General features: G+C 37.9%; 1 protein-coding gene across 2 annotated transcripts in view; it reads right to left on the bottom strand.

The window, feature by feature from the left end:
* Positions 1 to 24,990, bottom strand: part of LOC103034923 (actin-binding LIM protein 3) — a 135,123-nt gene that overhangs the window by 15,587 nt on the left and 94,546 nt on the right. Inside the window, exons 10-17 of one of the 2 annotated variants that reach the window (XM_022676244.2) lie at positions 23,611 to 23,766; positions 20,144 to 20,173; positions 18,756 to 18,885; positions 16,107 to 16,205; positions 12,708 to 12,758; positions 8,850 to 8,963; positions 8,044 to 8,108; positions 6,692 to 6,845 (exon numbers count right to left, since the gene is read on the bottom strand). In XM_022676244.2, the coding sequence (XP_022531965.2) occupies positions 6,692 to 6,845; positions 8,044 to 8,108; positions 8,850 to 8,963; positions 12,708 to 12,758; positions 16,107 to 16,205; positions 18,756 to 18,885; positions 20,144 to 20,173; positions 23,611 to 23,766 (799 nt within the window). Of the gene's footprint in view, positions 1 to 6,691; positions 6,846 to 8,043; positions 8,109 to 8,849; positions 8,982 to 12,707; positions 12,759 to 16,106; positions 16,206 to 18,755; positions 18,886 to 20,143; positions 20,174 to 23,610; positions 23,767 to 24,990 lie in introns of both variants that reach the window. The other variant, XR_007425027.1, reaches the window with a different exon arrangement.

Raw genomic sequence — 24,990 nt, 5'->3', positions numbered from 1 at the left:
GGATCCTAGGCAACAACCATCCACAAATACAATCCCTCTAGTCTCCCTTAAAGGTGCTGAAGCGCCAGTAGAACCAAGGTTCACTCAGCGTTCCCAGCCACATGGGACCTCTGTGCATCCTCAAGCACCCTCTGATAGAGATTTGGACAAAATTGCGCGTAACATCCCACGCTTTGAACCAGAACCGGACGGTTCTAATGATGTCCACCAGTATCTTCGCGACATTGACTTCTTCTTACGCCGTTTCCCCAAGGCCACGGTAGATGATAAAATCTACCTCATTAAGGTGTCTTCTAGCCGGGAAGTTGGACGTTTCATTGAGCGCCAACCACCCCAGGTTAAGAGAGATTATCCTGCTCTTTGCAAGGCTTTAGAGAATGAGTTCTCCAACCTCCTTGCTCAAACCGGCCTTGCTGCAGCTCTTGCAATTAAGCAGAGCCGCCAGGAAACACCCCTACAGTACTATCACCGCCTCAGGCTAGCTTATTTCGGCTATAGAAATGAGCCTGGAATGGAGGAAGAGGAAGTTTTCAAAACATTGTTCGTGAGAAACCTCCATCCCTCCACCAGTCACTCTTTTGGAGTCGCAGCCTGCCCTCGTACGCTAACAAGCCGGCAGCTGCGTGATTTGGCTCTCAGAGGATTTGCTAAGTTCCAACAAAACATTAATAAAAAATCAGAGTCAAATGACGTCCTGATAATTAATGAGCAGTCCTCCCACGTCAAGCAAAAAGGGGCACACAAGGCTCCAATGCCCCCTAAGACCCAGTTAAACCACAAAAACCAGAGAGTGTTCCACTCTTGGCGTCGCTCGTCCCTACATTGGGCCCAGCAAAGTGACCAAAAGCCCTCCTATCGAAGGAAAGGTAGGATAAAACGCAGTTGGAATGGCAAACACTCACAGCACCATGCTCGAGCACAGAGCTCCAGCAAACTTCAATCTCCGCTCAGGAGAAAGAGCCCAAAGCACCACAAACGTTGGTGTCCACCTAAAGGGCACAAGGATGAGACATATCCAACTAACCTGAGCACTAAAGACGGCAGTCTGCTCAGACAATTTCGTAACGAAATACGCAAGCAGGACAAGCTGAATCTGAATTCTTGCCAATTGTCCATGCTCCAGATCAACCTGCTTGGGGGGGTGCGAAATCCATCCACTCCAATGCAGCCTTGGTTGTACAGCCAGACGCTGAAGACAACCACACTGAGGAAGCTCCTTCCCTCAGCCTGGAGGATCCACCACCTAAACAATTCTTGGGTTTCTTAACCAAGAAAGGTTCAACACCAAAATTCTACCTAGCCACCTGGCTGGAAGATGTGTTCGGGTATGATGCTCTTTTGGACACGGGGTCAGACATTTCTTTAATGTCAAATTCACTTTTTGACCAGGTGAGGGCGACAGCCCGCCGAAACAACAAAGAGATACCTCTGAAAAAGTGTGCTCTTCACCTTCAACCATATTCGCACACTGGTATCACTCTGCATTCTGCAGCCCTGGTGCACGTTGCCATCGGTCCAATGAGCCTCACCCATCCAATTCACATTTCTCCATTGGAGAACGTCCCATTGCTCTTTGGCAAAGACCTCCTTGACCGGTTCAAACCATTGATTGACTTTCAGCATCGTAGAATCTGGGCACAGGTTTGCGAACCCCTGCCCTGTCCTAAGGCACAGGATAGAGTTCAATGCTATCATGTTGCTAGCAACATTGAGCCACACAAGCTCATTGAACCTTCAAATTCCACGGGAATCAATGAGAAGCTCACTGTCAGGGTTCTGAAACCACCATCCTCAGAATCCCCTACCATGATTCTAAAACAAAACACCTGTTCATGGGCATTGACTCCCTCTACGGCTGTAGATGAGTACAACCCAAAAGCTGGAAAGTCATCCACTCTTAACACAACGGTCAACGGTGAAATCTTTGTTCCATGGGCTGACAAGTCAGCTGTTCACAGAACACCTGCAGGTTCCTTGCCGCGGACTAACTGTGATCCTCTGTTCGTGCACCAAAAGGATTGTTCTCTTCTTGTTCCTGCACCAGTGGTTCCAGACAAACACAGTCCCTTGGATTCTTATGAAGGTAAAAACATTCCCGCCATCTACACAGATGGATGTGCTTTTCGGAATGCTCAAATCAAATGGAAAGTTGACATGACAATTGGTGCATGTGACAACACTTCTTTCAGAACACTGGCATTTCACCTTGATCCACTTGCCACTTACTGTGCGTCTTTCAGGATGCTCAAGGGCCTGTTTGTTTATGCCCCAGATACACACGCTTCATCTTCATTCGTGGTGCCTCAGCGCCATGGGGGGGAGAGCCTAGCCCAGGCCCTCGATCACCCATGGGTGGACCACAAAATGATGGGGAAAACACACAGAGCATTCCCACAATTGACATATCTGCCACTTGTTGGAAAAAGGCTAGTGTGTTTTCAGCCCCAATCTTCAGAAGATCTGTGGGGTATATGGCCAATTCCACAAATGGATTGGGTCGAAAGACTCATGAAATTTGTTCGAAGGAACAAACATCTCATCACTGTGGCAGGTGCATTTGCCAGATGGAGGGGACGTCCCCCAGACCCTATTGAAATGGCCCAGGCCACAACTTTTTCGCTGAACCACACTTTCTCAGGTGTTGGTATATCTCACCGTTCTAGCGGAGAACTGCGGAAACACCCAAAACTGGGAAAAAGCACGCTTGGATACCAACCATTGTGCTACACTGCTGACAAGCTACTGGTGAGGTCCCAGCACAGCACTGGCAAAACAATTCGCGAGCTCAGGTCTCATTGGGTTGGTCCTCATGCAGAGGCAGACAAACTGTCTCGCATCTGGAACCAGATCCCGCATCGTCAGTGTTTTATTAAACCGATTCTCAAACAAGTTCACTGTAACCCAATTAAACTATGCAAAAGCCCCATGGGACAAGTCGGGACCAATAATGCCCTAGGTTAAATCATAATACTGGGCCACACACTGAGTATTCATTGTCCACCATATTCTGACCTGACGCAATTGTTAAATTGAGAAAGTACCACACATTCACTGTCTGGAACTCACCTATCCAAGTAGCATAACTCACAACAAATTGGATATTTTGTTAAACCTAGTGTTTGAATCACCATTTCAAACCATTAGCATAGCAGTATAATAAATACATGGAGAAGGGGGGGTGCCAATTTTTTTTTTCTCTTCTCTTCAGGTGCCCAAAACATATTTTGTTTCCCTTCTGACTACGTTTGCTCCGCTATATTGTTCTCAATTGTTGACTAAGTAGTGGCTAATTATTGAAGCATACCTTATGGGTAGGTTGTCTTGATAAAGTTATAAAGGAACAAATAGCTAGCAAACTATTTGTGACCCTTTCATATGCTTGTTGCCACACTATCACATTAAATTAACTATTCTATTCAGAACCAAAAGCCAATAGCTACAACAACAAAAAAAAAAAACTGATCATCAGAGAAATTGTATATCCATTAGACCAAAAACTCTGTCAGCGACCTTGTAGTAGATTGTCTTAAGAAAGCATGACCAACAGGACACCAATTGCATGAAAGATGTACCCTAACATGCTCTGTCTACAGAAATCCACGTTGACATCGACCGATGACCCAACGTCCAGTGGCCCATCGATCGATGGGGGGGGAATGTAGTGGATTAACCAGAGGATTTCTTCATTGCTTGGACACAAACACACACTACCCCCACTTTACGGCCTATAAGGAAACTTCGAACCCAGAACACTCTAAAAAAACCTTGGAGTAATCTTTTTTCAAACAACCTTAAATTTCAAAATGACATTTACTGACTATTTCTTCACTCAGCCTCGCCCGAGAGCCCTAAATGCGAGTTTAGGGTAAAATTCTGTTTACATTCCTCCAAGTCATAAACCTCGGAGTTAATGTAAACATTTGGAACATTTGCAACACATTTGCAACATTTGCATCACTAGGACGGGACTGCGGACTTAAGAGAGTGTCAAAACTTAATTAATGCCTTGGAAATTGTTAATTCACCAAATATATTATACCAATTTAGGGGTTTGTGCTTTCTGCAACCACTTAGAAATAAGATTCATGAAGTTAAAATGAATGCTCTTAGCTTGGAAATTACATTCCCAACACCAACTTCACCAACTTCCCCCACGGTCGTAAATTCCGACGACAGCCGCTTATCTAAACACAGCAGAGGGGAGGAATTTCTCACTAAGAAGATTTTGCTTAAAATACATATATATTGACTATATAAAAAAGGTGTTTTATAGAATGTTTACTAAATAATGGTATATGTGTCTGGTATATGGTATATGTGTTTGGATGTGTCCTGATTGAATTCTCCTACACATTCAAGTCTGAATCAACAAGGTTTAATTAGCATTTGATAATATAGCTTTATTTGGTTATCAGTGGTTTAATCATGTATTTTCTTTTAAGTGATTTAATTGGGTTTAAATAATATCATGACTCTTGATCTCTTTCTGACAGAGTACCATCCATCATTGTATTTCTAAGATTATCTTGAGTATTACAAAACTGTTTGTGGGCAATATATATATATTACATTTATTGTGATTCAATTGTAAGATTGTGTTTCCTGAATTTATCCTCACAAACTGATATGCTGAAAAATGTATTTTGATCCACTGTTTAGTTGAGTTTTCTTTTGGTTGGGTCTATTAGACAAATAGACCACTAGCTGATGCATGCTGACCATGTGAGGGGGGGGTTTATGGCCCTTTGTGAATCCCCACCAAAGTTTGAAATTGCTCCTAGACCAATCAAAACACAGACATTTGGGCCACAGGGCCAATCATAGCTCAGGGGCCAAACAGGCCACAGGGACTAATAGTTTAAACTGGGCAGACACAGTTCAGTTTGCCAGTTTTAGAGTTTCCAGTTCAGTTGGAGGAGTTTGCAGTTCAGTTCAGTTTGGAGTTGAGGAGAGGAGGAGAAGATGAGTTGAGGAAAACAGTTAGAGGAGAGAGGTTAGGGAGCCCAGAGATGGATAAAGGATAGACTGTTAGTTTAGTCATCTTAAGTTAGTTTTCTTAAGACTAGTGCATTTAATCTTCAAGTATATTAATATTAGCTATCCTAGTTAAAATATCTAAGGTTATTTTACAATCTACGAAGCCAAGTATTATTCCATCTAAGTTTAGCTAAAGTACAGCTGAAAAGGAGATCCGCCAGATCCAACCCAGAAACCTGCGGTCCGGAGGCCACCAGCAAGCCACCTGAGAGCGAAGGGATTTCCCTGTGGGTTCTACTGGGGCTCCGTGCTGACACAGGAAGTCAAGCCACCCTGCAGACCGGCTCACGTGATCCTTTTTCGGGGTGAAGCATCAGACGACCAACCCAGGCGGACTCACCAAGGCCCACTTCAACAACTCAGAGTAAGGCAGAGCTGGGTTTAATCTTTCGGCAGATGGTGTCTGTTGGTCATGGTTTGGTCGGGTCTTTAATAGAGCGTCTTTAGTATAGATGACTCATTTTGAGTGGCTTGGTTGGAAATAAGAATTGGTTTCGTAGACTTAAAATGCCTTAGACCCTTATTTAGAAATACTCACTTAATAGTTATATTAATCTTTATTCCTTTCATATCAGCATTATAACGTGTTTGTTCTTTTATTTCTCATTTATCATTCTACACTATGATTTGATATCTAATGGCTACATTTATGACTTTTTAATGAATTATTTACTCATATCTGTGTGATTTAATAAATACTTTTATTTTACAAAACCTGTCATTTCAGTGTGTTTTTCTGGATAACTTGGTTATGAAAATTTCTGTCACCTGTAGAAACCACACCCTGAGATGTCTTGTGTTATTAATTAATTTGATTAATTAATTAATTAATTAATTAATTAATCTAATTAAATTAATTTAATAACTGGCGCCCAATAAAAAAATATTTCAACATCTCAATTAGCACCAGGTATTAAACCACTGAGCCGCCACAGATGGCCATGTCTTGGTAGGTTTGTAGTTGTAGAATACTTTTTCCATTTTTGGACGATCGATTAAACAGTGCTCCTTGGGATGCTTAAAGGTTGGGAATATGTTTTTATAACCTAACCTTGCTTTAAACTACTTCTCCACAACTTTATCTCTGACCTGCCTGGTGAGTTCCTTGTTCTTCATGATGCTGTTTGTTCACTAGTGTTCTCTAACAAACCACTGAGGTCTTCACAGAACAGGTGTATTTATACTGAGACTAAATAACACACAGCTTTTTTTTAAACAATGTATCATTTTCATTTCACTTCACAATTATGTGCTACTTTGTGTTGGCTTATCACTTAAAATCTCTATAAAATACTTTTAAGTTTGTGGTTGTAAGGTGAAAAAATGTGAAGAAAAAAAAAAAAGTTCAAGGGGTACGAATACTTTTGCAAGCCACTGTACTTAGGCCAAGTCAAGACCAAGAATTTTATCCAAGTCCAAGTCAAGACTAAGACCAGATTATGATTATAATGAATTTCATCATCTAAAAAAAAAAAGTAGAACATTAAAAAACACATACCTACTATTTATACATAAAAACAGCCTAAAATACTGAATAAATGCATTCTTTGGTCCTTTAAATGTGTACTCTCTACTGTACTGTGGTAATGTAATTGTGTGTAGTAAAGAAAGAAGGAGGGAGAGAGAGAGAGAGAAAGAGAGTTTGTGTTCTTACAGCCGTTAACAGTGTTACTGTAGCCGAGGTTGTGTAGCGCCTCTTTACTCCCACTGCGAGAGTTCCGAGCGCTGGCCCAAGGGTCGTTGTCATAGGAACAGGACCTGGCCTTCATCTCTTCCTTCAGGATCATCCGTCCAATCCCAGCTTGGATCTGTAGAACAGGATGAGATTTAGAAAAACTTAGAACCAGAACACCAGACACACTTCTTGAGATCCAACTTTTTGCGGGTTTAACCTCTAACCCAACTCAGAAAAAGTTTGGATTGTTTGGAAAATATGCATATGAAAACTTTTCAACTTCATTTATTGTATTAATATTCCATGCTAGCATTTCATGAGCAAAAAAAGTTGAGATGGAGCAAGTAAAAGGCTAGTAATGAGGTAAAAAAGATTAATAATGATGATTACAAATATGATTTGGTACAAAAGCAGTATCCATGGTTAATGTGGTGCAGTGGATAACACCACTTCCTGCTAGTGAGCTACAATGTGGGAGGCTAGGGTTCAATTCCAGGTCTGGGTGACTATGCTGTGCTACACCAATAAGAGAATCCTAACACTATATTGTCCCACCCCGATGATATAAATAATGGACGTCCGTGGTCCTCCGAATTTTAAGTCCCATCTGGACGCACATCTCTGAGTTCCGTCACTTTGCTTTTAATAAAATAGCTATTTGTCCACTGCCACGCACCGTAATTACACTTACATGTTTCCACGAAGATCCATGTAAACACAACAGCGGGTGGAAATTGAGGAGCTACTCTGACCCTCCTCTGCGCTCCGCAAAACCAGCAAGCTGATTGGTTTCTCGGGACTTTCTCCTTGAACTGACACCATGATTGGCGTTAAGAGATTTAATAATCTCTCATTAATACGGTCATAAATACTAATACGGGAGGACAGCGGGAAAGAGGGGTAAAATACGGTAGTTTCCGGGCCAAAACGGGAGACTTGACAGGTATGCTTTTGTAAAAAAAAAAACAAGTTCATTGAGCGGCTAAAGTAACGTGCAGTAACGGGGTGTGGGAAATGGTAACGGCGTTATAGTTACAGTCAGAGTAATTAGTTAGATTACTCATTACAAAAAAAAAAAACAGCGTTAGTAACGCCGTTTATTTCAACGCTGTTACTCCCATCACTGCTGACAGACATTTTCCAACGAGACAATGCAAAACCACACGTTGCACAAATTACAAAGGCATGGCTGCTAAAGAAGAGGGTACTTGTCTAGAAAATGTGTGCAGAATTGTTTGCAGAAAGCAAAATAACACTAATTTGATTAAGTGCAAAAATAAGCCAAAAAGCTTACAATCAAAAATTAAGAAAGAAAAGAAAGGTGTCTTTACTCTGTTAATGCTCTGGTTGCAACCATTCTCCTCTCCTCCTGAAGAGAATCTGCGAGCTCGAGAAACTGAGAAAGTGTAAAAAAAAGGAAGAGAAAATGAGAGAGAGTGAGAGAGAGATAACGTTTTTATGTACATAATTCAGAATCGAAGCAAATTAAACACATGTATCTAACAACAAACTACCTTTTAACAAACCAATTAGCGCCAGGTACAGTGTAAAAGGTTTAACTGTTAGATGGAATAACTATAGATTAACCTGTAACTGAGTGATTTCATGTGTAAATAGTGTAATTATGATGGTGTTCTCCATGAAGCTCTGTTACTAATTCTGTTACTAGCGCTGTTACTATTTTGTCCCCAGGATTAAATAAATATTATTATTTGCAAATAAATAAGAAATGTATGAAGCATGTTATGTTTTTGTTTTAAGGGTTAGTTATGCATTATGAGGTATTACACCTAGTCTTGGACATCACAGCATTTTAAATGGAGATTTTCCATTAAAAGGAAAATATGATCTACAACTAGGCTTCAACCATGTTCGTGAAACAAGTCCGTAGTGAATTTTCACTACAAGCAAGATGGCGGACAAAACTGTATCTACAAGAATGCACAGATTTATTGAAGGCCTGCAAGTGGTTTAAGAATGTTAAGAGAGGTGTGTGGTTATGGTTTCACTGGAAAGAATTGAGTGACTTTTAACTATAGAGCAAAATATGGACGCCAGACACATCTGGGCTGATCAGGTACATCTGGGGTAAGCAGAAAACTACTGTATGTAAATTTTGTTTCTTTCAGAAACCCACCTTTCGGAGAGCCTCCGTACTGGTAGTAGTCTGACTCTGAATGCTGGTAGTGGTCTGGAGAGTAGGATGAAAAAGGGGAAGACAAAATATCTTCACTGGTTTTACTCTTCGCAGCTTCGTTTTCGTTGTCATCTGGGAGAGAAATGAAAGGCATTCGTTACTCTCAGAGCTTGTTGCCCTGAAAAAGGCTGATGGACAATCGCATGAGTTGCTCCCTGACGGGGCAGCCTTCGTGGGAAACAGCTGAGCGTGAAAGACGAACGAGAGGTTGATAAGGATTAAATGAGGATAGAGGGATATCGAGATTGAAAAAGGCAGAGCAGCGTCTGACGCAGCATCACTCAGGCTGAGGGGAGCACTGATCTGCTGGTGAAATGAAGAAAGAAGAGAAGGAGAGAAAGAGGAGAACACACATACCTTAAAAAATCCCATTACCTGTTTTAAGATCACAGTGCAGTAAGGCCTAATAAGAGTTTAAGGTAGAGGTGGGCAATATGACATATTTTATCTAACCATGATACATTTATCAATAAATGTATCATTTTAAATGTATTATTTAAATATTAGTTCTAATGAGAGACAATACACTTTTCTGTGAATATTGTTAATGCCATTGGTCCTTAAAAAATACTGACCAACTACTACAAAATACTGAATTAAATACAAAGAGTGCAAGATCTGCAGCAACTGATGTATTTTCTCAAAACAGTATGATATATATGTTCAGATATTTAGATTAATATATTAATACAATGTTTATGCATTCTGTGACTGAACACATTACAGTAAGAATTTTAAATTATTTATTTAGCCCTTGCAGTATAAGCTTTATTTAAAACAATGGATTACAGTTCAAACTCTCAGCCTTAATACAATAAAAAAAATTATTAACTGTTTAGGATGACATTTTTACATTCTTAAAAGTAATTAGACAATTTGTGAATAAGCAGGTTTTAAACAACAGAGCAGTCTCAGTGGATGTACTGTACTGGTGGAGGATATTGGTACTTACAGGGTGGATGGATTCACCGAGGAAAAGAACAGCAGGGCAGAGAGGAGGGAAAAGAGGGAGGGAAAAGAAGCAGATCAGAAGAAGAAACAAATGAATGAATGAATGAATAAATGAATAGAATGAGGGATAGATCATGAACACAGGAGCACACAACAAGGAGTTGGAGGAGGGGTGGGCAATATGGCCCTAAAATAATATCACAATATTTCATGGTATTTTTGCGATAACGATACTGTTGTCGATATGACAAAACACTTTTAAATAAAATATAAAAAAATACACTATACACTGCAAGGAATATATATATATATATATTACATACAATATAATATTGCACACCCCTTAGTGAGATATTAAAAAATACAAGAATTTTATCAGATTTATAACAGAAGTCAATGATCCAGAACGTCATGCTACTAATAATAATGCACTCCAAATATCTCTATATATCCAGGATTAAAGTAAAATAAATGATACTGGACAGATTAAATCTGTCTCTAGTAGATATATAATGGGAAATGGGATGGGTGATATGGCACGATATTTTAGGGTATAATATCGTTCACGATATTTAAAAAATGTTGATGGTATTATTGCGTACGATACGATATGACACACCCCTAAGTTGGAGCACTGGTTATTTAGGTATGTAATGGACTAGAGCACACAACACACAGGTCATGCAGACAGACTGAGTACAGGTGATGTAATGTGATTGGTAGAACCCTTATAATTATCTTAAGTGACTGTGATCATGTCTAGGCATTGTGAAATTATTAAGCATTATTGTGATTTTGGATATTATCAGGAAGTGTATTTTAAGAGCCACAATTAGCTAGGGTTAAATGGATTACTGCACTGGGGTACCTTTCCCAAAAGCTTTGTCACACTAAGAACTCGTACTTAAGACTGCAAATATATAAAAGAGTAAGTATAAAACATATTCTGGTTGAATAATTCCACATGAGTTCCTGTATAGCTTTATTGTCTTCAATATCCAATATTAAAAAGCTCTAGAATAAAATGAGACCACTTTAAAAGGACGAGTTTCTATTATTTGACAAAATTGAAGACCTCTGGAATATAATCAAGAGGAAGATGGATGATATCAAGCCATCAAACCATGAAGTTGAACTGCTTGAATTTTTGCACCAGGAGTAAAGGCATAAAGTTATCCAAAAGCAGTGTGTAAGACTGGTGGAGGAGAACATGTCAAGATGCATAAAAAACTGTGATTAAAAACCAGGGTTATTACCCCCAATATTGATTTCTGAAGTTCCTAAAACTTTATAAATATGAACTTGCTTTCTTTGCATTATTTGAGGTCTGAAAGCTCTGCATCTTTTTGTTATTGTAGCCATTTTTCATTTTCTGCAAATAAATGCTCTAAATGACAATATTTTTATTTGGAATTTGGGAGAAATGTTCCTCAAAGTTTATAGAATAAAACAACAATGTTTTTTTTTACTCAAACAAAACCTGAGAAACTGATCTAGAAACTTAAGTTGCCTCTTTTTTTTCTGGAGTTGTATATATATATCAGCTTAATGTTTTTTTTATATATACATAAGTTGAAGCATTAATATATATTTTGAACTGGCTCACTCTTTTCTCATATCATGTGTTAGTTAATTTATTATTTGATAAGTCGGTTTGCTTTCAGGAAATGCACCCCTGGAATAAAATGTAAAAAAAATAAATAAATCTATAATATCTATAATATAAAAGGAAATTGTGCAGAAGTGAGAGGCACAATGTACCATTATGGACTTTTCTAGCATAACACCACCAGTCACTGTCAATACTGGGTAGGTGGTAAAGCCTTGTATTAAATATTCTTGGTAAATTTGTGTGGTACATGCTGTGGATTAAGTGGATTGAATGTTAAATGCCAGCCCAATTTTGAATATCCTATTGCATCCAACTCATAAGGTAACACCTCACAATTTATGACCTTAGACGTGGGCATTCCCGAGCTATATAGATTAAGGCAACACATTTTCCGCAATAAATTGACATTTCAGCACGTTAGTGTCCATTTAACAGCAGTTATTAGTCAAAAGCCTTAATTGGACTTTTTTAGTTTCTCAGGGGGTCCTGGGGTAATTTTGTCTTTTATGGGGGGGGGGGGGGGTCCTCTGTGATTTTTTTTCCCTTCCAAAAGGACCATGTATATGTTTTTCTCAGACGTCCTCAGAGCTATTTGTCCACTGCTTCGCACTGTAATTACACTTTAGCCGCGCATTTCCACGGAGATCTGTGTAAACACAGCGAGTGAAAATGGAGGAGCTACGGAACGCGATGTCATGTGACCGAGAAAGCCTAAAAACTCACTGGTAGAAGTAGAAGTGTGAAATATTTTTCAAAGACGTCCCCCTGAGAAACTAATCTCAAAAAATGAGCAGAGCACCCGTCCCTCCTCACACACACATTTACAAATGCACAAGAACAAAAAAAAAAAAAAACAGCAAAGCCACATAAGCATGATGTGCTTCATGCACTGCTTCCACACGAATGTGTGAACTAAAGCCAAGCATTTTTTATTTTTTTTCAATAATCACGTTATTCTAAACAAAGCATTACTGTCTCCAACAGCAGCTGCCTGCACGCCTGGTAGTCAGCTACGGTACATTACATGAGGCCACATTACACTTTTAAAGTGTTTTTTTCCTTTACGTTCAACCCAAAAGGACATTTTCAGTGCCGACATCCCTGAATAAGCACAACTGGCATTGGAGACACAGCACACACCGCACACTGCAAGCTACTGAAACGCTGTTAAATTATTTCCAGAATGAGAGAAAGGATAGTATGTCTCATCTAGAGAGAAGCGTCCACACAAATACCATGTCTCTTATAGATGGGTGGCTTTCTGTAGATGTTGGACTCCCCGGAGGCTACAGACAGACAAAGAGGGAAAACGCAGGTGAAGTAGAAGCAGTCAGGAAAACAGTGGAGAACTGGACCCAAAGGCGAAAGGGAAGGGAGGATGTTAGTTAGCGATGGCTTTGCAAAAGTCTGTATTTTAGGTTCTTTAAGGGATCAGAGAGAGAGGATTCAGTCAGCCTGTACCACTTTAAAACTAGCTTATTTCTATATACAGTACAAGCCAAACGTTTGGACACACCTTCTCATTCAATGCGTTTTCTTTATTTTCATGACTATTTACATTGTAGATTCTCAATAAAGGCATCAAAACTATGAATGAACACATGTGGAGTTTTATGTACTTAACAAAAAAGTGACCTGGCCTCCACAGTCACCGGACCTGAACCCAATCCAGATGGTTTGGGGTGAGCTGGACTGCAGAGTGAAGAAGGCAAAGGGGCAACAAGTGCTGAACAAACACCTCTGGGAACTCCTTCCTTCAAGACTGTTGGAAAACCATTTCAGGTGACCACCCCTTGAAGCTCAGTGAGAGAATGATGCCAAGAGTGTGCAAAGCAGTAATCAGAGCAAAGGGTGGCTATTTTAAAGAAACTAGAATATATATATATATATATATATATATTGTTAACTCCACATGTGTTCATTCATAGTTTTGATGCCTTCAGTGAGAATCTACAATGTAAATAGTCATAAAAATATAGAAAACACATTGAAAAAGAGAAGATGTGTCCAAACTTTTGGCCTGTACTGTAAATCCGAAGCCCTTCCCAAAGAAAGAGATAATTTTAGCTTATCTTTCTCTCTCTCTCTCTCTCTTTTGAATTATTGCATTAGTCCAATTTTTGCATTCTTTGTTATAAGGCTAAATGGAATAAAGTGGTAAAATGTAATGCTATACAGTAGGGGATGGCGATATGTCCCAAAAATAATATCACAATTTTTTTAAGGTATTTTTCCACTAACAATATTGTTACAATTATTGCTACTTGCCTTCAATTTCACATATAAACAGAGAGGGACAGACGGACACACTGACAGACAGACAGATAGATAGACAGACTAACAGAAAGGCTGATAGACAGATGGATATGTAGACAAACTATCAGAGACAGAAGAACTGATAGAAAGACTGACAGAGCAATAGATACAATGTTCATACACTTTTTAACCAATACATTTTTTAATGATTTTTTCATGACTTTTCCATGCCTTTAAGGCAGAATTTCATGACCATTGATTGTAAAACATCAGTGCAGACATGGACAATAAAACCATAAACCAACTAAAACTGTAATTATGTATCAGATAATGTGTAGGGATAAATTACTGAATTAAATTACTCTGAGCTGGCGTATTTTGTTAGCTCAAAATGTATTTTCTCCATCGATAAACTGAAACACAAAAAAACACAAACTTTCTAGGTATTCTTATTTTTCCAAAACTTATCCGGGCCTTGAAAATTGCTTTTTTTTAAATCCCATGACTTTTCCTGGTTTTTCATGACCGTACAAACCTTGTAGATAGACAGACATACAGACAAACAAACAAACTTTAAATCTTGCCGTGTTCCAAAATCTGCAGTCGAGGTATAGTAAGATGAAGACATTTTTTTAGTAGCCTTTTGTTCACATATTTCGCTCAATTTACCTGAAGCATTTATAGTTTTTCTGTACATGCATGGAAAATTGTGTGTAACTTAAAACTGCATAATGTTTGCCCCCTTGAAATTGAACCATCAGCCTTGGTATTCCTTTCTGCACAGTCCTAAGTGTTACCTCTAAATGTTCTCTCTATAGAATTTAAAATTGACCTTTTTTAACCTCTTTGTCAAGATGGAAAATGGAGAAATGCAAGAGACAATGAGCTGAAAAGAGAATGAAAGGCTTTGAAAACAGAGGTGTCAGCAGCAAAAGATCCATCAACACAGTCTTTGATGTCTGCAGATGTCCCAGCGGTGAAGACATTACATACATTTATCTACACAACAAACATGGGAAGCATTAAAAGTGATTAGGTAAAGAATACCTCAAATTAGGTAAAGAATACTAAAAGTGCATTTTCAATTGAACATACTTTATGAAAATAGACATTTAAATATGCGTTCTTAGTATTTCCATAAAATGCATTTTTAAGCCATGCTTTAAATTATATGTTGTGTTGAGAGAAAATATATGTAGAGGCATTAAATACTGATTAAAGTGCACTTTAGTGTGTTAAGGACTGCTATATGTGCAAAGTAGTACAAACTGTCCTTTACACTGTGCCAAAAGTTCTTGATGAATGGACCAATAGAAATACTTCAAAATTACCAGAAATAAACTCTTTCTACATTGACTTTCATTGAAAGTTTAAAAGTTTTTTTCTCTCTCTCCTGTAAAGTTGCTGTTTTGGAAATACTTGTTTTTCATTGGACGTCGCTGATTTACAATATACTTATTATTTAGTGTATTTAAAATAATGTTTAAAAAACACATACTTAAATCTACTTAAGTTTGCAGATGTTGTGCGAAAAAAGCCCTAAAAGGCACAATTTAATAGTTTTATGTTGTGTTTAAATAGAGCTTAATTACAACTGAAATATACTTAAGTTGCCATAAGTTGTTCCAAAATCGTACATTTAGTATGTATTTAAGTACATGTCTTATATTTAAAAAATGTATGTACTTTTTTAATGTTAAGTATACTTTTAAAAATATATCTGTTGTATTTAAAAATATATCTATTCTCAAATACACTTTCACATCAGGGCTTTGGATTTTTTTTAGCATTGGAATATTTCAGTTAGAATTTTTCAGCATGATAATGCTTGTCCGTTTCCCAGCAAATTGCAACACAGATTGCAACACTTCCATATAGCTTGCCTGGATCTACAGGTCCAGCTGCAACATCTGCGGACAAATGTGCCAGCAAGATGCCATACAAATACTTAATCTTGTAAAAAGCCTAGAGGAGGCCCAACAGTACTTCTAAAGGCTGCGGATAACAGGCAAAGCTCCATGGAATGGTTTGTTCTCTAGTGTTTTTTTCTAAACCACAGTCGAAGCACAAAAGCTTGTAAAAGTTATTTCCGTTGACAAGCGTGTGAAGACCAAACAAAAGCACTGCAGCTCTATTAAATGAAAGAATTGTTTCTACAGAAAAAGAGAAATGCTGTAGAGAGTGACAGCTTCTTTTACAGCTGAGCAACTGAGAGGGTTTGTGTGTGTGGTGGAACAGGAAAAAATGAAAAGCTATGATTGGTGAAGCTGTCTGAGGCGGTGGCCTTCGGACTTTGGGTCGTTAGCCCGCTGAGGTCGTGGTAATGTGTAATGGAGATGAATGGACATGGATGGATGAGGAGAAAAGCAGTGGCCTACCTGGCACATGAAAATGCTTGGGTGCTTGGTAGGTGGTGGGCGTGCCGGACCTGGCGTCAAGCTGAGTGTAATAGGGAGAGCTTCTGCCACTCTCAGTGCCTGCGGTCAGCCCAAGATCAATGACAATGACAGAAAGCACAGCATGAGCATGAGCCTTTTAGCCAGGTTATCAACCCAAGCTAAGCTCAGCCTATGTGACTGCTAGTGAGGGATAGTATGAGTCTAATGCTGGGTCTAATGCTGCGTTCCATTTACCTTGGGAGTTGGAGCTGCCTGTGTTTCAGTTAAACAGTCAGATCAATTTACACTACTTCAAATCCTTTCCAGACTTTGGAGGATGCCACAACTAGTTTGACATATATCCGTTTTTTATGGCTAATCTAAACAAAAAATGTCTCAATTTTGTTTTTTACATCCCAGGTTAGCATTGTTAACAATCAATAATACACTCAAGGTTTGAACCTTGAGTGTATTATTGTGACTATACCACACTTCCATTATCGCTGTTTATTGCATGATTTTAAGTTAAAGAGGACAAGAAAATAATATCTGTTTGGCAAGTTAAAATAGTTCCATTGCTGCTCTGTTTGTAGCTGTGCCATTTGGCTTGTAAGCGCTGCATCATTGCTAGGCTACTTGTACATGGTGGAGTAATTTGGTTACAGTACATTATCGGCTGATAATGGCACTCTTAGAACGCCTCACAGCCAATCCATTGCAGGGTCAGAACTAACTGTGGTATAATATACAGCATTTTGCACTTCCAAACATTAAAGTTGAACCATACTGTGTCTACAACTAACCTAAGAGTCGCATATTTAAAAAAAAAGTATTTGTAAGCTGTATTAAACTGCTGCTTTTACTACTGTTGATGTGCAGTGCAGCCATTAGACTTTCCGACATCCAAGTTTAAATGGAACGCAGCATGAAATTATGCTTTGTCTAGACATGCAATGAACAAACTTGACCAAAACAAATGACCAAACAAAAGAGGTATAGATTCAAGCAAGTCACCTTTCAATTAAGCAATTAAGTCTTATTAACTAGAGTTTTGGAGGTTGAATCTATTAAATGTAACATCTAATAAAATATAGGATACTATATTCTTCTCAGTTACAACACAAAACATTTTACTGGGGATACTTGGGGATCTTTAACAAATAAAATAAGCTTAAATTCAATAGTCCTTAAGATTTTTTTCTTTAAATTGAAAGTAGTAGTGTTTCTGAGTGAGGAGAGAAATATATATATTAAATGGTACTGATGTGCTTCTGCTACCAGTTCTGCAAAGCCACATTTGCACAATTAAAACACAGGTGTTTTATGCTCAGTGAAATTACCAATACATTCTCATCAAAAACGTAAGGTTCTATGTCTATTAAAAAGATTTTAGAGCTTTCTAAAACTTCATATCCTCCCAAGACTTATTTTGGAACCTACATTTTAAATATTATAACATTTTGTGATAGGTAGGATATGATATATGATGAAAAAAAACAAAGCATAAGCTAAAGGTTCTTTGTACATTAAATAGTTTACCTAGCACGTCACATCCAAGCTAAAAAAACAACTAGTAAACTTAATTTATTAAGAATATGACACGTCTGACAAAACTAGGAAATGATGTTACAAAGATTTATACATTTTGCATGAATTAAGTGGTAATAATAGTAAGGTAAGTTTTAATCATTACAACATTTTCAACTTATGTCTCAAAAAAATAATTAATCTATGTAACATTCATTATTTTAATATTCAAATAAAAATCCAAAATTGAACAAAATAAAAAAAAAACAATTCATTCAAAAAATAACCCCCAAACCAAAAAAAAAGGGAAATATTTCTTTCCCCCAAACTAATATATATATATATATATAAAGTATTATATATATTATATATTAACCTAATATATTAAGTAAAGCTAAACCAAGTAAACAAAACTGTTATTTATTCAAATAAAACATTTTAAAGCGCTTTTGTTTATTTACAGTAAGCTTAGATTCCTAAATATCTCCAGCACTAAGGCTGGAGCATTAGCCTTAGCAGCTAACTGCTAGCAGTAGCGGTTAGCGGGTAAAGTATAAAATCAAAATCAAACTCGTCTTCTGGTCAGTTTTTTTTTAATTTCCTATTTTTGTTTAGATTATTAATACATTAACACAAAATACAAACTGTTATTTGTTTTTTGTTTTATATATTTAAAAAACAAAAAACTAAATAATGCATTGTGTTTTAATTTTCCGATTTTGGATTTTTAATTGAATATTATAAGAAAACGGATGATAGACGGATTCATTATTATTTAAAACGTTCTTTTTTAAACATGTTTAATAATGTCTAAACTAGTATCATTTAATAATAATTATTTAATAATGTTTGCTGTTTTTGTTACTTTCATAAATACTGTTAATTAATGTACTCTTATTCTAAAGTTTTAAGTCTTATTCTGGACTATTCTTTTCTTTTCAAAGCTGTGTAGTCCTGATCTAGCCTTAATTTCTATTGAGAACAGACTATGTTTACAGCACCTACACTAGATGCTGCAACATGGCTGAGGCTTTGAACACCTCTGAGTTCAAAAGCCTTCAGCATATGTGTGGTGATGTATGAGGTGAGATCTGAAGGGTCCAGGGTTGATTGAGGACTCACCGGAGCGGTAGTAGAGCTGAGGTGAGCGGGGCACAGTGGGAGACATGCCCTGCCGGCTGTATGTGGGCGAGTCGATGTAGCCCGGGCTGGAGGACCGCCGGTGCCTGAAGTCCCAGCTGTCGAAGATATCCTGGCAAACAGAGTGCAAGGGCCTACTCAAACATGAGCTGGAGATATCGGTAAACACACACCAAATGCCTGCTCAAGAGTCCAAACATCTAAGAGACCTCAAACTGTCCAGAACTTTTTATCTATAGGCTAAAAAAAGAAATGGTATGAATTTGATTTTAATAGACAAGACAGGACATCCATATACACCAAATTTGGCATTCGCTTTTAACCCATTTGTGCCGTGAACGCACACAAATAAGTGCCAGTCAAAAGTTTGGACACACCTTCTCATTCAATGTTTTTTTTTTTTTTTTAATTACTTCATTTAATTTATTTTCTACATTTTAGATCAAGATTAATATTTAAGGCATCAAAACCAGGAAATTGTGTAGTAAAAAAAGTATTCACTTAAACTCAACGATAGCCCTATCTGGATAGGATTAGTTTCTCAAGGGGTCCTGGGGTAATTCTTTACTTTTTTGTGGGGGATCCTCGGTGATTTTATTCCCGTCCGGAACGACCATGTATGTATTTCTCTCAGACGTACAGGCTGAATTATCTACTGTTTTCGCTGAACTCCGTGGTCCTCCGGTAATTTTATTCCAGCCAAGACTCACATCTCTGAGTTTCGTCACCTCACGTTTAATAAAATAGCTATTTGTCCACTGCCATACACCATAAGATGCCATGGAGATCTAAATAAACACAACAGCGAGTGGAAATGGAGGAGCTACTGAACACGATGTCACGTGACCAAGAAAGCCAGGAAACTCAATGGTCTTCCTGTTTTTTTCAATTGCAGTCCGGATGCAAGAGTTTTTGTAATTGATCTGTGTTGTACCAGCATATTTTCTGTATGTAAAACCACAGATCAATTGGCACGAAGGAGGAAAAGGTAAACAAACACAGAGAAACACAAACACAGACGAGAAACGACAGGGAAACAGGATACGGACGTGACATGATCATTCTGATTTTATTATTTATATTATGAAAACTGCCTTTGCACGTACTAACAAGGGGCTTAAGTGTCTAAAACAGCAATGTGACAACATTACCTTGGCAGACACTAAATAATACATTTAAAACCAGCCTAAACACGCCAGCAACGCTAATATCAACAGACGTCATGACCTAAAACCTAGACTAAACAAAACGATGATCTGACATGAGTTACCAACACAAACAGGACGTCACAATAAGACAGAAGATGCCATAGAAACAACATCAAATGTCAAAGCAGGAACTGAGAATGTCCTGAGAAAGACCACCATTACCTGAGAATATGGAGAGAGTGTTCCCAGAGACTGTGAAGGTAGAGAAAGAGAGGAAAGAAGAAAGAGAAGTTAATGTACAGATCAGAAGAATATACATGCATTTCACACTCTATTACTTGGTTCTTTCTTGGCCCATGCCAGCCTAAGGATGGTGGAAGAAAAGAGAGAATGTACTGTAAAAGTACTGTACAAGAGTCAACAACACTAACTGTTGTTACTGTATAACATTAACAACACTAACTCCTTGTTTCTACACTTACTGTCCATTTTTAAGTACTACTTTCCACATAAGAGCACATTGTAGCCTTTTTACCCTGTTTTAGCCTGTTCTTCAATGGTCAGGACCCCACAGGACCACCAACACAGACCAGCGTCTTATGGCCAGCATCCTCTGACCACTGATGAAGAACTAAAGGATGACCAATGCAAACTGTGCAGCAACAGAAGAGTTTCTGTCTCTGATTTTACATATACAATGTGGAGCTGTTGGGTAGGAGTGTCTAATAGAGTGGAGGACAGTGAGTGAACACAGTATTTAAAAACTCCAGCAGCACTGCTGTGGAGTCCTGACCATTGAAGACGAGGGTAAAAGGAAGATAATAAGAAGTGAAGCTGGTGAAATGGACCATAAGTGATAAGCAAGGATGAGGTGTTAAAGTTATGGCTGATCAGTGCATTCGACATACCATATTTTTTGCACTATAAGGCGCACTTAAAATCGTTTAATTTTCCAAAAATCATCAGCGCACCTTCTGTACGAATTTTAGCAGTCAGGTTGTAAGGAGCAGTAAAGCCAAATCACTAAAGTACAGCGTTATAAAGGAGTTTCAGTTTATTTCTCCAAAACCGAGGCTGGAGCAGTATTAACCGCTAAGCCCTAGCTCTTTTGCCGTTCAGAGGTGAGTATTATCAGTCTGTAGCCTGCTGCTAACTCTGTCTAGCAGCATTGCCTGCGTGTTTACTGTGTTAAAACAAGCTACGTGGCACGAACCATTACCCCCCCCCCCCCCAACACCCAGCAGCAAGACCTGCAGAATTAGAAGGAAAACATGGCGACACCCCTGTCCCTTATTAGTATCACATAATGCGCTTTATAACTGGTGCGCCTTATAGTGTAAAAAATAGCATGTATGTATACATGTTTTGTATATAAACATCTACATTTTCAGCATTTGGGCATTGTTTAAGCACAGCCATGCTTTACTTTCGTCTGTTGGATTACAGCATATGGACAATGAACTCTAAATACATGCCATATTTTACAATTGTCCAATATAATGTATTATTGTTATTGTTAATATTATTACATCGAGTCAATACATTTTCTGTAGATTTATTATGCAGTTAAGACTTCACTTCAAATAATTTGCTCACATAACCAAAGCAAACAAAGCAAGCTAACACATACATGAGCCTAGGGGTGGACAATATGACGATATATTTAGTGACAATGTTATTAGTATCACCCGTAGTTCAAAAACACAAAGCACATAAATAAAGCCTCTGTAGAGTAACAGTACCATACACTGATCCACCCTTATATTAAACCCAGTCCTGTAAGTTACCAGGTGGAATGTTCATGGGTTGTATTAATTAGTATGAATTAATAACTTGCCTGATGTTTTAACCCAGTCTAATATAACAATGTCCAGTCAAGTTTTGTTAGCCATATGTCCGAGTTTAACTCTTTCAGTTCTAAATTACGTTTCAGTTCTAATGCTGTTTCTGTATGTGATGCAATCAGAAACAAGATTCTGTGAATAAATTAATTTAATAATAAGTACATAAATAATAATCAATTATATCATTTATATTTTTTGTTTATTGCAGTGGACTCAATTGTTTAACTTATTTTATTGCATATACATTTTTATTTCACAAATTGTTCCTAAGCAGTAAAAAAGTGTTTAATCTGCCTCTTAGCTAGAATGCTGCCATGCTTTACTTTAGTGTGCAGATTTTAATGTTTCCAATGCTGTGGGCAGGGCTAAGCTCCTGTACTATTGGCTGATAAATGTCTATTCTCATAGACAATATGCTCCACCTTTTGAGAGGTACCAATTTAACCAGATAATACATGTTATACATTCACTTCTCAGTGGTTTTAATGTTATGGCTGATTAGTGTACAGGCTGACACACCCAAAGACACACCCATAATAGAGTAAAATGAAAAAGTTCTCAGCCACAGGTTGTATATAAAGTTGGATCAGCAACTGGCAAACTGACAAGACTGTTCTCCTTTATTTTGAGACACCCTGTATAATTTCGATGAGTTCACATTATTTTTTTTTTATCCATTTATATTTATCAGATGCTTCATTTTGATCTCTTTTAATAGATTTGTATACATTTTCTTGTATACATTTTCTTATATATATATTTAAACTGTTGATCCAACTGGTTTAATTAATCTCATAATAATATAATCATATAATAGATATAACAATAGATGTTGTGCATAACGCCAATGTTAACACTCATAATGTTATATTTCTGTCATACTGTCCAGCCCTGCATGAGCCATGCTAAACAAAAGAGTCTGTTGGATTCACATTAAAAAATATGTACACCAGTTGCACAGGATACAGCTGTGTTTAATGGAAAATATGTAATTTTGCTTAACACTAATAAAGTCATAATGTTGATCTAAAACAGTTAAATTACTCAATGGGGTTTAGGTCTGGACTCTGTGTTGGCCAATCCATGTGTGAATATGATGATCTCATGCTCCTTGAACCACTCTTTCATAAGTAATTTTGCTATTTATAGGTGAAGTATATTTTCAACATTTCTCCCAAATTCCAAATAAAAATATTGCCAATTAGAGCATTTCTTGGCAGAAAATGTGAGATGGCTGAAATAACAAAAAAGATGCAGAGCTTTCAGACCTCAAATAACGCAAAAAAAACCCCAAATTCATATTTATAAAGTTTATAGAGTTCAGAAATCAATATTTGGTGGAATAACCCTGGTTTTTAATCACAGTTTTCAAGCATCTTGGTATGTTCTCCTCCACCGGTCTTACACACTGCTTTTGGACAGCTTAATGTCACTAATGGTGCAGAAAATGGGTTAAAAAAGACTAGACAGTGACGGTGAGACAGGGGGATAGGCACACAGTAAGGAAACGCTGCCCAAACATAAGTTCTTGAGCTCCAAACCTTCAGTAGACAATGTAGTCAGTTATGGACATGATTTTTTGTCTACATGAAAAGCTAAGTATCATGAAAAGCCTGTTATTTAAGTTTTTTGCATTCTTTGCATTCTTGTTTAGATGTAAAATGTAACTGAATTGTCTTGTACCAGCATATTTTCTGTATGTAAAACCAACAGCCACTAGAAAAAGCATTTTTTTTCAGTGCATTACCAAAATGGATAGCTACAACATTGCAGCACTGAGCAAATTGGGGCAGCAGAGGGAAGCCAGAGTGGGTAGCATTAGCGCTAAGACTAGCATCTCAGTACCTCCCCATAGCTGTAGCGCTCTAGCCTGTCATCAGAAGAGTATCTGTGATAGGACTCGTACGGAATGAGATCTGGACGCTGCACGCCATAAATAGCTTTAATCTTAGACACTGAGGCCAAATCCTTGTAATTGAGAATCTCATTCTGCACTTTGGCCTGAGGAGCAAAACACAAGAACAGGACAGAAACAGGACAGAAGAAAAAAGTGGTCGTGAGACACAAACACACAGAGAAAGAGAGCGAGAGAGACAGACAGACTGCCTACAGGGACAGACTCAGATCCAGATGGAGACTGGATCTAGCCTCAGAGCAGCCTTCTGACGCCACATACCACACAGATACACACACACACACATGCCTAGGACACACATAATACATTGGCTTAGTAAATATACACTAATTGGCCACTTAGATTAGAAACGCCAAGCCTCTGGTTTGTAGTTATAGACTGTTGCCATGCACATCATAGTCATTTTTTGCCCACAAAGCCACTGTTGGTTGGTCGACACCAGTGTTTCTTAACCCTCCTGCTTATCAAGCCCTAATGCCTTACACATTGTAGTGCTTTTCCTGCATTAATACACCCACTTGAACTCAATAATCAGGGGCCAGTTGTTCAAAAAATGTAATCCAGATCAAAATTATCCAGATTTGGTAATCACATTTTTTGCTATCCAGGATCAGGTGATCTGTCTTACTTTTAAGCCAGTTTTTCAAAGCAATATTGGATTGGATCAACCTGATCCAGAAACACAGTTTTCAGGATTACCTAATCCGGATTACCAGTTATGTAAAAAACAGATAGAAGAACCAACAGGGGTTGATGACTCCTTTTCTTGCAGTAACAAGATACTGCTTATTGCAAAACAATACGAGCAATTGAGCGTTCTGCAGAGACGCTTTGCATGCCTTAACTATTTGCCAGTCGAACCACAGGGAGCATGCAACATAACACTTGCATGTATTGTCCTGCACAATGTTGCTACCAGACGCAATGTCCCTCTCTGTGATGTTCATGATGCACCTGAGCCTGTTGAAGAACCAGAACAAACTCTGGTGTTCTTTTCAATTGTTCGAAATTATTTTTGACAGCTTCATATCTGATAAATTGTTTCTTTGACATTAATATACAGTGATGAATGACAGTGACGTAGATGAAAAAATGAATATATTATTTTTGTTTGTTATTGAAATCTTTTGGGGGGTTTATTTAATGGGGTCAAGATTGTTTTTATTTTTACGTTACTATAGTAAAAGGCTTAATTGGTAGCCAATTCCTACTTTATTACTGTAACGGTTAAACAGGTGCAAAATAGAAGTAAATGTATATACACTAAATTGTACAAATGCACTTTTTTTTACTTTAAAACTTTGATTTTA

The sequence above is a fragment of the Astyanax mexicanus genome, chromosome 17, assembly GCF_023375975.1.
Source record: "Astyanax mexicanus isolate ESR-SI-001 chromosome 17, AstMex3_surface, whole genome shotgun sequence".
In the NCBI taxonomy this organism is placed as follows: domain Eukaryota; kingdom Metazoa; phylum Chordata; class Actinopteri; order Characiformes; family Acestrorhamphidae; genus Astyanax; species Astyanax mexicanus.
Note: the sequence above shows the minus strand (reverse complement) of the source record. Positions and strands in the feature narration are given on the sequence as shown.